Below are 12,717 nucleotides of genomic sequence, written 5' to 3' on the forward strand. Positions count from 1 at the left end.
CCGCTCCTATGTAATTATAAATAACGAATTCTAAGGCAACGCAAATATTAAGGTTAAGAGGCTGAGCTCGTAGATGATGATAAAATAACATAGTTATGTATAATATATTAAATTTCTGACTGTATATCCCTTTTTACACACTGTAGCTTTAAAGCCATAACTATCAGCACGTTTCTGAAAATGCGTCGTGAGATTAGAGTTCGTATAAAGTAACTTTTAAACACTTAAACTGGTGTTACTCCGTTTGCTACATGACATAGCCACCATTTTCACCAAAGTGATTGTGCAACATGGCGGCGGTGTGTTTTAGACTTCATTGGCTTCACCTTCCTGGCATTTTTCTTATCTTCTGTTATCTATTAATAAATGCACACCGTCACTGAGGTTAACTGGCTTTTAAGCCAGTTTAAAATTAAGTTTTGTTTCACAGGATATAACCTGTGTATCAATTTAAAGCAGATCTCTTTGACTTTACTGTTAAAGAATATTGGTTGTAATGTCAATGTTTTCACAAAATGTCTCCAGTAAAACGTAGGAGGGACAGAAATTAAGGTGTCCTAAAGCAGTTCACATTTCCTTGTTCACTTACTAATCACTTAAGGGGTTGAAGCAATTATCCATCAATCTTTTTTGTCACTAAAAGTTGTTTCAAAAGCAACTGTAGAAAAAATTGTTTGTAAATCAAGTGTCAACACAAGAAGTATCAGTTGATGAAAGAGAATGAAGTTGTGTTTTACTTAGCAGTATAACATGAAGGCCTCAAAGTCCAATCTAACCTTCTAGGAGCTTAGAATTCATTTCATTAGTTTTTTTCATTAAAAAATGTGTAAATTTGATCTAAACTGATTTAAAAATGTTCAACATAAAGACAGAGTAGCGTAGATCATACGTGACCTTTGCTCTACGTTTGAAAGCAGATTCTTTTTTTTTTTTTTTAGTGGCCACTTCAACCAACTACATCTATGAAGAACTGACCAAGGTGCTGAACACAGCGGCTCTTTTTTTTTTTATTACTGTTCATATTTAAAATCATCTCCACATAAGGAATCAAAAGACCATCCAGATAGCGTCAGGATGTCACAGCTGAGGAGCTTCGCCACCGTGAGGTCATAACCTGCAGCAACAGGCCGGCCCCCCAGACAGCCACAGCTGTAACGGAGTGTGTTTCTATTTAACATTTACAGCTCATTTGGTACCAGGTGTAACAGCATGGGTCGTTTTCGGTTCATTTATTAATCTACATTTCAAGCTTCTGCAACAACATGACTGTTTTTAGACTGAGGAATGTCCAATGATGCAGCCGGGGCAAAAGATTTGGTGTCAGATGTTTGTGCAGATTCGAAATCCAGAAGTTTGGGCTGACAGTTTTTAGTACAAATATCACCTTAAAAGGTGACCAATAATTATATCTTTGTCAATAAACAGCAGCTGCTGCTCTTGGATGAGCAACAACCCCCCCAAAACTAGTCTATGGGATGTTTGTCACTATTCCTAAATGTGCAGCCAGGACTTGCTTTCAGTTTTATATTCCTTTGATTATAATTGTTTTCAAAAGCAAAATTCGGTGTCGCACACAGTGCGGCATAACTCAGATAAACTGCATTAAAAGATCAACTTGTTTACAGGTTTTATAGAAATATGTCATAGAAGGCCAGGTGATCCCTTTTTCAGCTACAGCTTGTTGTTCTACACATCATCCTGTTTGTTCTTCCATTCATTTAAAAATCTGATCATATCATTTTGCAAAGGCAGTTTTATTTCACAAGTCATTTTATTTTCTGCAGCATCTGATCAGCTGCCTTGTTTATGTGCAGAGCTCTTTCCAGCTAAAAACTATAGAACGATAATAAAAGCCTTTATTAAAAGTATAGATGTTCCTTTTCCGGGTGGATCATAGAAATAAGTGCTCCTCCTAATTGTCAATCATTGTGATATGTTTACGTAAGGCCGTCCTACGTGCTCGCCCTAATTTTTACTCACCGGTGAGTCTGACATAGTGGAAAAATTACAAATCTTCTTTTAGAAAGTAAGCTTGTATGCGCGATGCAAACAGCAACTTTTAAACAGAGCGTGCACGAGGAGAAATGGGCTTCTGCACGCTCTCGCACGTGTTTAATTGGCATTTTCTCACGGGAGCAGGTACAGGGTATTGCATGTGCATTTTTTCTTTTTAAAGTGGAGAGGGTGGGTCTCTTTAAAAACTTTGCAAAAATCCTCCATTATACCTTTAAGATGGAGCAAAGAGGAGCTGCAGCTTTATTTCCACCCACATCAGCAGACAGCTTCTCCACCCATTACTCATGTGGATGGTTAAAGTGGACTTACATCATGATCACAGACTTGTGCCTTGCAGGGCTGAATGCTCCCCAGCATCACCCTGAGGGGGGGATGATAAAAATTAGAGCCAATCGAAGCTCCTCTGGTTTGTGAATTCAGCTGAGATCAAGCATTTACCTTTTAATTAGAGACAGAGTCTGTGTTTACAAGAGAAATGTCTTTATGACAATACAGTTTGATACATTTATCACCATAAGATAAGTGCATCATTAACTGGGTTATTATAGTCTCAGCCGAAGCAAAGATGAAAGTCAGTGTGTATGGAGTGAATTTTCTGCCAAAAACCTTGCATACCACTAATCATGTTGGACAAATTAGATTTTCTTTTAAGGAACGTGTTGAAAAGAACAAGGAGCTTTTGGCTTTCAGAGAAAGGAATAGACACTGCTGTCAGCTTCCTGTTTTCTTTTTTAAATCAAAATCACTGGTGATATTCTGGTATATATGAAAGTGCCGATAAAATAACAGCGCTCATCTTTCATAAACATCTGAAGTTTGACGTTTAGTAGGTTGGAAATGGATCAGCTCCTTCTACTCCGTGCAGATAAAGTGGGGGGATACAAAAACTACCTCCACACCAGAACGTTAATTGTTTTGATTGGATGGCGCCTCCTGCTGTCAGTTTGTCAGAATAACAATTCTTCATTTATCGTGACTTTGGCAGAAACTTGCCGCGGAGTGCGTAGAATTGTCTCGTTTGCGAGGAGAGGTTGTTTTGTACTCTGGGACAATTTTGAATTATATTTTTAGTGCGACGTTTGTGCGAGAGTTTGTAACACAAGTTTTATTTGTGAACAATAAGATTCGAGTGCAACATGCTTATTTGTGAATGATAAGATTTGTTTGTGTGAAACATACTTTGTACAACATGCTTTTTTGTATGCAACGTTTTTGCAGAAAAGTCACTCCATAAGTGTGCATTTGCAACAAAATAATTTACTGAAATAGTTTTTTTAGTTGTGGTTCTTTTTTTATATATATATAAATAAATTACCTATTTTTATTTATGTTATCTTGTTGACTTTAGTTCTAATACTTTTTCCAACAAAATGTACGCAGTTTATTATAAAGGGAAACTAAATGCAACACGTTTAATAAAGTTTCAAATAAAAGTAACATCTTTGAAATTTAAATTTTAAAGCTAACATTACAGATGCTCAGTTTTGCTTTTTAAAATACTTTAAGTGAAAAATGTACTATATATATTTATCAGCTAAATAACTGTTAGCATTTTACCACCGTTTTAAAGGTTTTTTTTTTTTAAGATAATTGATTTTAAGGTTTAAAAAAGTTGAAGAACAATCCTGTTCCCAGATTGGATAGTTAAATATTTACACATATGGTCTAAAGAAATGATCAGTTTATATTCAAAACCTGTAAATCTATTTTGAAATGAAAGCAAAGATTAATAAAAACATTTAGAAATAAAAGCAAACGCAAATAACCAATTTCAGTTAAATTTTGCAAGTAAAAAGTTTTAAAGTAATAAAAGTATCAACAAGTTTACCACAAGTTGAAAGAATCACTTTATATATAAACTAGCTACTAAATGAAATGTTATTTTGGCAACTATTTAATTGTTAAAAAAAAAAAAATTGACATCTGAGGCGATTTTTGTGTTTTCATCTCTTGTAATACATTAAAGTGCTCTACTCTATTTGACCAAAAAAGGATCCAAAATGACTAAAAAGCACTTTTATACATAACATTTTTAATTAATGGATTAAAAAAAGGAAACAGCATCAGCCCCAATTGTTGAAAAATCGATATTTATTAATGATTTACAAAAGGCTAGGCATGAAACCATTTAAATGACTCAGTTCATTTTAATCCTAGAAGGAGAAGTGGAGGAGGAAATGCTCGTAGTGATTCTACTGGTCGGCTCCCATCAGCATTTCAATCGTCACGTAGAATCAAGTCTCCAGTCGGTTCAGATCACAAAGAAAGAAAACGATCGGTTTAAACACCGGATGGAGTCGCTCAGATTAAACCGCGGCTGGAAAGAGTCGAGACTTTGGAAAACTGTTCGCTTTGTGAAACCGTCTGGTTTCTGGGAAAGGAGATTACCACAGTTAAGAGGTCCCTAATATAATCCACAAAGACCACAATATCTGCCGGATTATTCTCCGTTTTCCAACCAGGTTTGAAATAAATACCTGTAAAGCAAACAAGCATTTAAAGACAAGCGCTTCGTCCTTTATTGATATTGTGAAAACCAACATTGAATCACATTTTGAATGAAAACTTTTGTTTTTCTCCTTTGAATTTAGGGAAACAATCAGTCAAAAATAATTTCACACAACTGCAAAAAACTATCTTTAAAAGAACCTAAAACTTAACATCGGTTGGTTTGGGAGACACTTAAAATGAAAAGTAGTGATCTGTTGGGTTCCATGAAAATAAACGTTAAATCACGGAAGTTTTCCGGTTTTCTTTAGTTTCCTGGAAGGTTTCTACATTAGTAAAAAGAGACAGTTGTGGACCGGAGTATTTACAGTTCAGTTGTGCACTTACAGAAAAGCCTTCCTCATCCTCCTCTGGATCATCGAAGACCTCAGAAATAAAAGAAATCCCGCTCCTTTTCACTACGGAATGAAATAACAGTGTTTTCTCTCATCGAGAATTTAATCTTTAAAATAAAATTTTTTAAAAAAGGATAAAATTAACAATAAAATAAGTTTTTTTTCTCTCTGCTGGCAAGAAGGAACTGAAAGTGAAATCATGATGCTGAGAAAAAAAAGCTTAAAATATCATAAAATTGTTCATATTTGAGAAAGCTATTTAAAAAAAAATTAAACAAGAGTAAGTCTTTCTAAGCCCCTCCCCCAAAGAACCATTTTACAAACAAAAATATATCCCCCTCTGCTGCGCCTCTCTAATTAGATAGAATTAACTTTTTTTACAGTGCTTCATCATTATTTAACAGACTGGGACAAGCGGAGGGAATCCGTTCCAACAGAACAACAGAAAAAAATTAATCGCTCTGGAAATCTGAGTGTCAAAATAAAATAAAAAAGCAACAGAACCAGGAGGAGGCCGTCAGTGTTAATAAGGTGAGTGGATGTTTCCCAGGACCACCTTAACCCTGGGTTTTAAGGTGGCGCTGGGAGGCGGAGGGCTCGGCCTACTGCTTGGTGTTGAGCTCGTTCTCCAGCTCCATCAGTTTGCGGGAAGCTTTGACCTTGTTGGAAACCTCCTTCCCCTGAGAGAAGAGGCGCTGGCGCTCCTTGAAGGTCAGACTCTCCGGAGCGTCGCTGGGGATCGAGTTCTCCTGTTCCTGACTGAAAACACACACACGCAAAAAAAATAACGCGTTACGTCGAGACGCTCCAAGGTTCCAACAAGATCTCAGAAACCAGATTTAAAGAACTGCTCATTTCTCCCTTCACCTTTTTTTTTTTTTTTATTAACAAAAATGACCTTTTTATTTATGTTAATTTGTTGACTTTAGTTCCAATATGTTTTCCACCAAAATGCATGCAGTTTATTATAAAGGGAAACTAAACGCACCACGTTTAATTTAAATGTTTCAAATAAAAGTAACATCTTTAAAATTTTAATTTAAAAAGCTAACATTACAGATGCTCAGTTTTGCTTTTTAAAATACTTGAAGTGAAACATTTACTGTATATATATTTATCAGCTAAAAAACTGTTAGCATTTTACAACCGTTTTAAAGGTTATTTTTAAGATAACTGATTTTAAAGTAAAAAAAAAATCATGTTTCCAGATTGGACAGTTAAATATTTACACATATGTTCTAAAGAAATGATCAGTTTATATTCAAAACCTGTAAATCTATTTTTAAATGAAAGCAAAGATTAATAAATAAATAAAATTAATAAAACACACACACACAAAAAATAACGCGTTACGCCGAGACGCTCCAAGGTTCCACCGAGAACTCAAACAGAAACCAGATTTAAAGAACTGCTCATTTCTCCCCTCACCTTTTTTTTTTATTAACAAAAATGACCTTTTTATTTATGTTATCAGACTGTCACACCTGCTACTTTAACCCTTTATAGGGCAAGTTATCGTTTTTGATCACTTGCACCTTACAAATAGAGTCCGCCCCCCCCCATCCCTCAGTGAGGTCTAGAAGCACAAGATCTATATCCAGCCATTCAGCTACATGGCTGTACATCTTATTTTGACATTTGACCAATTAGATGAACCCTTGAATTATATATTACCTACTGGAAATTAGATTGTAAAAAAGTTAACAAGTCAAGAAAAAAGTGAAAAAGCTAATTGAAAAGTTAAAAAGTAAAATTAAAAGTTAATAAGCCTGGTTAACAATTATTTTTAGGTTTAAAAACTAAAAAATGTAAGTCCCAGTATCAGCATTAATGCCTCTAAGGTTCTGTTGGACCAACAAAAGTTTTTTTTTACTCTGAGTGTTTTTGATGAATTTCTTATAGAAGCACTTTTGTTATTGTTCTTAATATTTTCAGGCAACTTGGCGTTTCCTGTTATTACATTGACATTTACTCTTGCGATAATAATATCCATATTTTTTTGAATGTTACCAAGTTATTAAAGTCTTGTCCTGGATTCCAGTAACACTATTGGCTTGAAATTTTGATTTTCAAAGTATTTCACTGAGGGCCGTATAAAGGGTTAACCTGATCTTTATAAAGATGCTCTAATCAGAAAGTGTCAACTTTAGGGCAAATTTTCACCTCTTTTTCATTTAGATATCAGATAAATCCCAAAAAAAACATTTGATAAAAATCGAAAAGAAAAAAAAATTGAGTTTTTCTTCAAATAGATCCAAAAAATTCAAAAAATGTTGCTGTAGATATCAATCCAACCTCTAGAGGGCAGCACATGGATAGGCTAATTCTTAAGGCCAATTTATGCCTCCGACTCATAGCCTCTGCAACCGTCAAATCTGTTTTTGTAAAAAAAAAAATCCTGACTACGTGTCGGACGGTCGCAAACCCGCGCAGATCTCAAGCGGAATTGCGCAGACAAAAATCAGCTGTGATTGGTCCTTGGTTTGCCTTTCTGGCTGTCTGTGTGATCGTCCTTCTTGATTCAGTGCTGGGGCGCGCCATTTTTAAAAACCGAGGGACAACTACAATGGACAACTATGACGAAAGCTTAATTGATGAGGTTTGGAAGTACAATCCGCCGAAGTTCTCACGAGTTCAAATAGGCTCCTCCTTGCGCTTTGATGGGAAGCTGCTGTGCGTCCCTAGAAATTCCCGCCCGGCGGTGCAGAAGCTACCAGCTAAACTGGTTCCCAACCAGACCCAAGCGACATTTGATGTGTGCGGTTGCAGAGGTATAATCCGCCCTTTAGAAGAAGCCGTTTAACACTTAGACAACTTCTATTGTCATTTTGTATACGAAATTTCATTTAGTAAGCTTTTCAGACAGGAAATGATCATTTCTATTCCATAAAGTGCAGCAGTGATCAAATGTAAACAGTGTGGGAGAAAAAACATGGTGCAAAAAAACGCATTGATATGGAAGTTCAGAGCATTAACAAGCAGTATTTCTGGTTTGGTGTCGTCGGGATGATGCAGAGTCTGTGAAATAAATGAAGATGTGATTCAAACTTAAATCAAGCATTGAAGGATTATGCTCACCTCTTCGCCCATTTATCCCTCGGGTCCTTGAACACCTCTCCTGATCCTACAACTCCTGTCGAGTTTCCAGTGTGCGAGTTAAACCCTGTTCAGGTTCAGGAGCCACACAGCAGACAAACATGAGTCAGTATCAATGGTGGGCAGACTGGGACAAACTGCAGGTATCTGAGGTGGAGGCTGCTGGGTGATTCTCAGCGCGTCTCTTATCAAAACTTTTCTTTTTCAATCGATGGTCAATTATTTAATGGAGCAGAGACTCTGAGCGGAGACCCAGCAGCTTCTCCAAACATCCCGTACTTTTCCACAGACCGGTCAGAGCAGAAAGAGGAGCAGTGGAGAGGAGAAGCGTTAAAGGCAGGAACGTTCAGACCTGGTTAGGCTACGGCAGAAAGGGGAGCTGTTAGAGGGCCGTTCCAAAGCAGGAAAACGGTCTGTGGAAGCGTACGGTCGGGATCCCAGGTCAGGGTCACCAGCCTCTAAAAGTCTGATATGGAGGCAGTGGAGAACTGAATCCTGGGTAAACTGGGCTTTTAATGAAGCCACTCACAGACTCAGAGTGTGACCCTGACCTTGAACCATGTGTCTCTGTGTCACTCTAAAACACTGGAGATACCATCACCTCGGCAACGAGGTTTCAACCACAAAATTCATAAAGCAGAGAAACGGCAGCTCCTAAAGCTCAGGGAACTTCTGACCAACCAAAAACACCAAAACCAACTATTAATGAGGAACCATGTGGAATAAAACTCAGATTATCTAAGAGGACTTCCTTAAAAACAACACTTAAATTCACATCTTTATCTCCAGCTTGTCCAACAAGACTTGGGATGTTTAAATTTTAAGAAGAGTCCGAGGTGATTAATAACTTGGAGCAGGATCCAGTCCTATTCTGCAATGTTTCCCTGAGCGACAATCAGGTCCTTCAGCGCTGCAGAGGAAACTACCTGATCACCCCTCTGCTACAGAGTAAAAGAACCCTGTCTTTGACTACTGCTGTCATTCTTGATTTATTCAGCCAAAAAAAAAAAAAAAAAACTTATTGAAACTCACCCACACTTCTGCCTGGTTAGCTTAACAGAGTTAGGTGAGCATAAAGTGATCCCAGCCTGATCGGCGCAATGGGAGCGACAGCACCACTTCCAGCACAGTCCTGGTTGGTGAATCACTTCAGTGGAGGTTCTGGTTCGCCACCTACTGGCCTCACGGAGAACTGCGGCTGAGGAGTGGTTCACCAACCACTGGAAGCAGTGCTGACCCACTGTAGTGTAAACAAACGGTACTGGGCTGGTCTAAGTAAGAAAGAACCGTAATTCATCTAATATATTTTCTTCCTGATGTAATCTGGAATTAGATCTTTTTCAACTTTTGTATAAGTTGGATTAAGTTGCATTTGTTTTCCTTCTGCAATCTGAGCCGACCAACTTCCTGTTTCCAGACCTTTTAAAAAAGGTAAGCAGAAAGCCTGACAGGTCCATCTGAACTTTAGTGTTTCACAGTAAAAAGAAAAAGAAAAAAGAAATTAAATTCTAATAAATAACCTAAGAGTGACAGAGTTCAGGCTCAATTATTATTCAAACTGTAGAGGAACAGAAAATGCAGCAGGATGAACTAAATGATTCAGCATGAACTGATTCTTAGGATTCAGAACTCTTTAAAGAACCGCTGTTCTTTAAAACGCTGTTCTTTTCTAAAGATGACATTTGGTATTCAGCGAATGAAAGCCTCCCTTAATACCATCAGTTTCTCCGACACACGGTTCTGCCGGTTCTCACAGAATCTGGGCGTCCTTGTTAAGGTTCTGCACGGCGTGCTTTCATTAACTACACTGAAATAACATCCTTACTTCCTTCCTTTTCTGATATTCATCCAGTCCTGCAACAAAAGGTCAGTTCAGGAAGCTTTATGAGAGAGAAAAACCACATTGTTGGTTTTGGTCTTTTTAGGACAAATGGAAAACAGTGAAATCTGCCGACTGTTTCCTTTTCAGAAAAAGAAAATGTTGGGATTTTCCAGCCTAAAAAACTTTTTTTACTCCTTCAACTGAGAGCAGGAAGCTTTCAGAGAAACGCTGAGACATTTTGATGGCTGGATATTTCACTCTAATTAGAACTGATGCAGCTCCGTCAACACTAAACGGTTCTCCTGGTATAGATGTGTAAAAATCCTCCATGATGGTTTTTGTCAGTAAGTCAGACCGCCATGAGTCACATCGACCCGCTGGCTAACTTTATTTGTTATCAGTGGCTTGTAGGGATGAGAATCGAAAACCGGTTCCTGTTCAGAACCAGTTCCATGTGTTTAAATTCCATTGCACCGTTCGGCAGCTCTCTTATCGATTCCAGGCAGCACCAGAGCCACTCTGGGCAGCACGTAAGTCACGCACTTGCGTAAAAATTTAATATTTTTTAATATTTAGGCATAAGTCTAGAAAAGCAAAACAAAAGCGGTCAAAGCGATCGAAAGATTGGCTTCATTTTAAGGAAGAGAAAGATGAAAAAGAGAAAAGACAAGGCGCTTTGCAATCATTGCATTGTTTACAACATGGCATACATTTTAACGAATGCCGTGTTTTTGATGCTTCCGGACAGAAGCTAAAGTTAAGACCAGCATGGAAGGCAACTCTGCTGGTAAGTAGCTAGTTTTATATCACTGGCTGTGCTTAATGTGGTTCATATTAAATCATATGCCATTTCTGGAAATAAACCAGTTTCCTACCTATATTTTTGGCTTTTGAGTGACTGTGCCTTTCTCCCATTCACGGCCTTCTATTTTCGCCAAGGCAGGCAGAAATAGGATGTCCTAGGCCAAGGTAGACAAATGTCGCCGTGCACTTACCAAGTTCATTGTTTCGCAGAATCGATAAGAGAATCAGAATCATGAAAAATCGTATCAATTCCCTACCCTAGTTGCTTCGAACTGAAGTTACATTAAAACCATCTTTGTTTTCAGATTGAATGTCACATCCTTATATTCTTCTGAGTCTCAATAAATGAGCTGAACAGCTTTCAGCAGTTTCATTATTTTATGGATGCAGCATGTTAAGCCCTCCTGTGGAGTTCTTTAAAGAAAGAATGGAGGATTATGTTATGCTAATACTAAGATTAAGAAAAACACAAGATGATAAATTGGTTTCCTGGGATCTGCACCAAGGTTTTGGTATCCATGACACAAACAAATACTTATCTTTGTAAGTGGACTAACACGTTTTATATATAAACAGGTCAGGATATACTTATAGGATGATGCAAAATTAATTTTCTTATTTTCCAACTAAATAAATCCTTCAATCACAGTAGATTAATTTTAATTTGTCGTGGCAAACCAGCATGCAGGATTTTACACATCTCTACCAGGGCTGTAAATAACTGCAGAGGCTGCTGTGCATTTGATTTTAACCCTGGATGTTGGTTTTCTGCCCCAAATGAAATAACGATGGGAATCGTTTGGAACAGTTTCCATACAGACACAGTGACAAATGGTAAATCCAAACACAAATATCCAGCTGGCAGCTCCTGAGCTCCATTTCTATGAGGCTCCTTCTTAAAAAGGAACCAGAGAGAGACCATCGTTCTGCCCAGTAAAGCTGGAGAGAATTACACTTTCAACTCTGATCATTTTTTTTTTGTTTTGTTTCTCAAATTTACAGCAGAGGATTTGGGCCATTAAGAAAAATGGCTATAGATTTTTTTGCTTAATCTGAATTTAATCTCACAATTCTGAGAATATTTTCATTGCTGTAATCTTCATCTGTACAATTTTGACAGGAAGTACATATTGAATTTCGATTTGAGGTCCTGGAGATGCCAGCATGAACAAAAAAAAACACATTTTGTCATTTAGTCAGGGAAAGCTGGAGGCTCAGGTGCTTTTAAAATCATCTGAACCTGCAGCAAAGCCCTGTTGGGGTAGTAATGCTTAGTAAAGCTGCAGCATTCAGTGGCAGAGACCAAGCAAAAGGTCAGAGGAAGGACAGCAGCATCAGAGCTGAAGCAGATAGGTAGTTTAGGGGAGCATATTAAAAGACTACAAGCTAGAAAAAAAGAATCTAAAACATGAAGACAGCAGCAAAGTGAAGCTATGCACAGGCAGTAAAAAGCAATAGACATCAAGCCATTTCCTGAGGTGAACTGCTGGCAGCCAGCGTGCAGCATTGAGCTTTGATTCGTGTGTGATGCTAGAATGAAACATGCAAATTTGATTCTGGGAGGGGGTGGGGTGGGGGGAATTAGTGGGATGATGTGTTTGATGTGTGAGAGTGCAACATGAAGTGTCTGAGGTGGCAGGTGTGTGATGGGGGGTGGGGGTGGTTGGATTGCAGGCAGGTACCAAATTAGGACCTCAGGTATTGATTCAGTCTGGAGTGAGCTGCAGTCAAAGATGCGTTTGTCTGAGGTCCTTCTGGTGTTGAGCAACGTTACTTTGAAACAAACTGTTCTAAAAGACATTTCCTAAAAGGTGAACCATGATTTTACAGCATAGCTCGAAACAAGTGCAATTTAAAATGTAAAATGTAACAGAGAAACTGCAACTTTTAGAATGTTATCGTCATAAAACATATTAGCTACTGCTAGCCTAGCAGATACATATTAAGGCAGGTCAAAATACTGGTGTTCACCGTAGTTTTTGTCAAAATATTAGCTTTTGACCTAATGGCAGCTACATTTAGCATAAAACAAGTGTTAGCTGCTGTTTCAAATGCTATTGCTAACATAAAAGATTAGCTTTTTACCCAATGACAGCTACATTTAGCATAAAACAAGCATTAGCTGCTGTTAGTTTA

General features: G+C 37.8%; 1 protein-coding gene across 1 annotated transcript in view; it reads right to left on the bottom strand.

The window, feature by feature from the left end:
• Positions 1 to 4,097: 4,097 nt before the first annotated feature.
• Positions 4,098 to 12,717, bottom strand: part of LOC107083520 (afadin-like) — a 158,249-nt gene continuing 149,629 nt past the window's right edge. The window contains 2 exon segments of the mRNA XM_015372827.1: positions 4,098 to 5,618; positions 7,938 to 8,022. Coding sequence (XP_015228313.1) covers positions 5,462 to 5,618; positions 7,938 to 8,022 — 242 coding nt within the window. The 3' untranslated portion in view covers positions 4,098 to 5,461.

The sequence above is a fragment of the Cyprinodon variegatus genome, unplaced genomic scaffold, assembly GCF_000732505.1.
Source record: "Cyprinodon variegatus isolate N-32 unplaced genomic scaffold, C_variegatus-1.0 Scaffold76, whole genome shotgun sequence".
In the NCBI taxonomy this organism is placed as follows: Eukaryota; Metazoa; Chordata; class Actinopteri; order Cyprinodontiformes; family Cyprinodontidae; genus Cyprinodon; species Cyprinodon variegatus.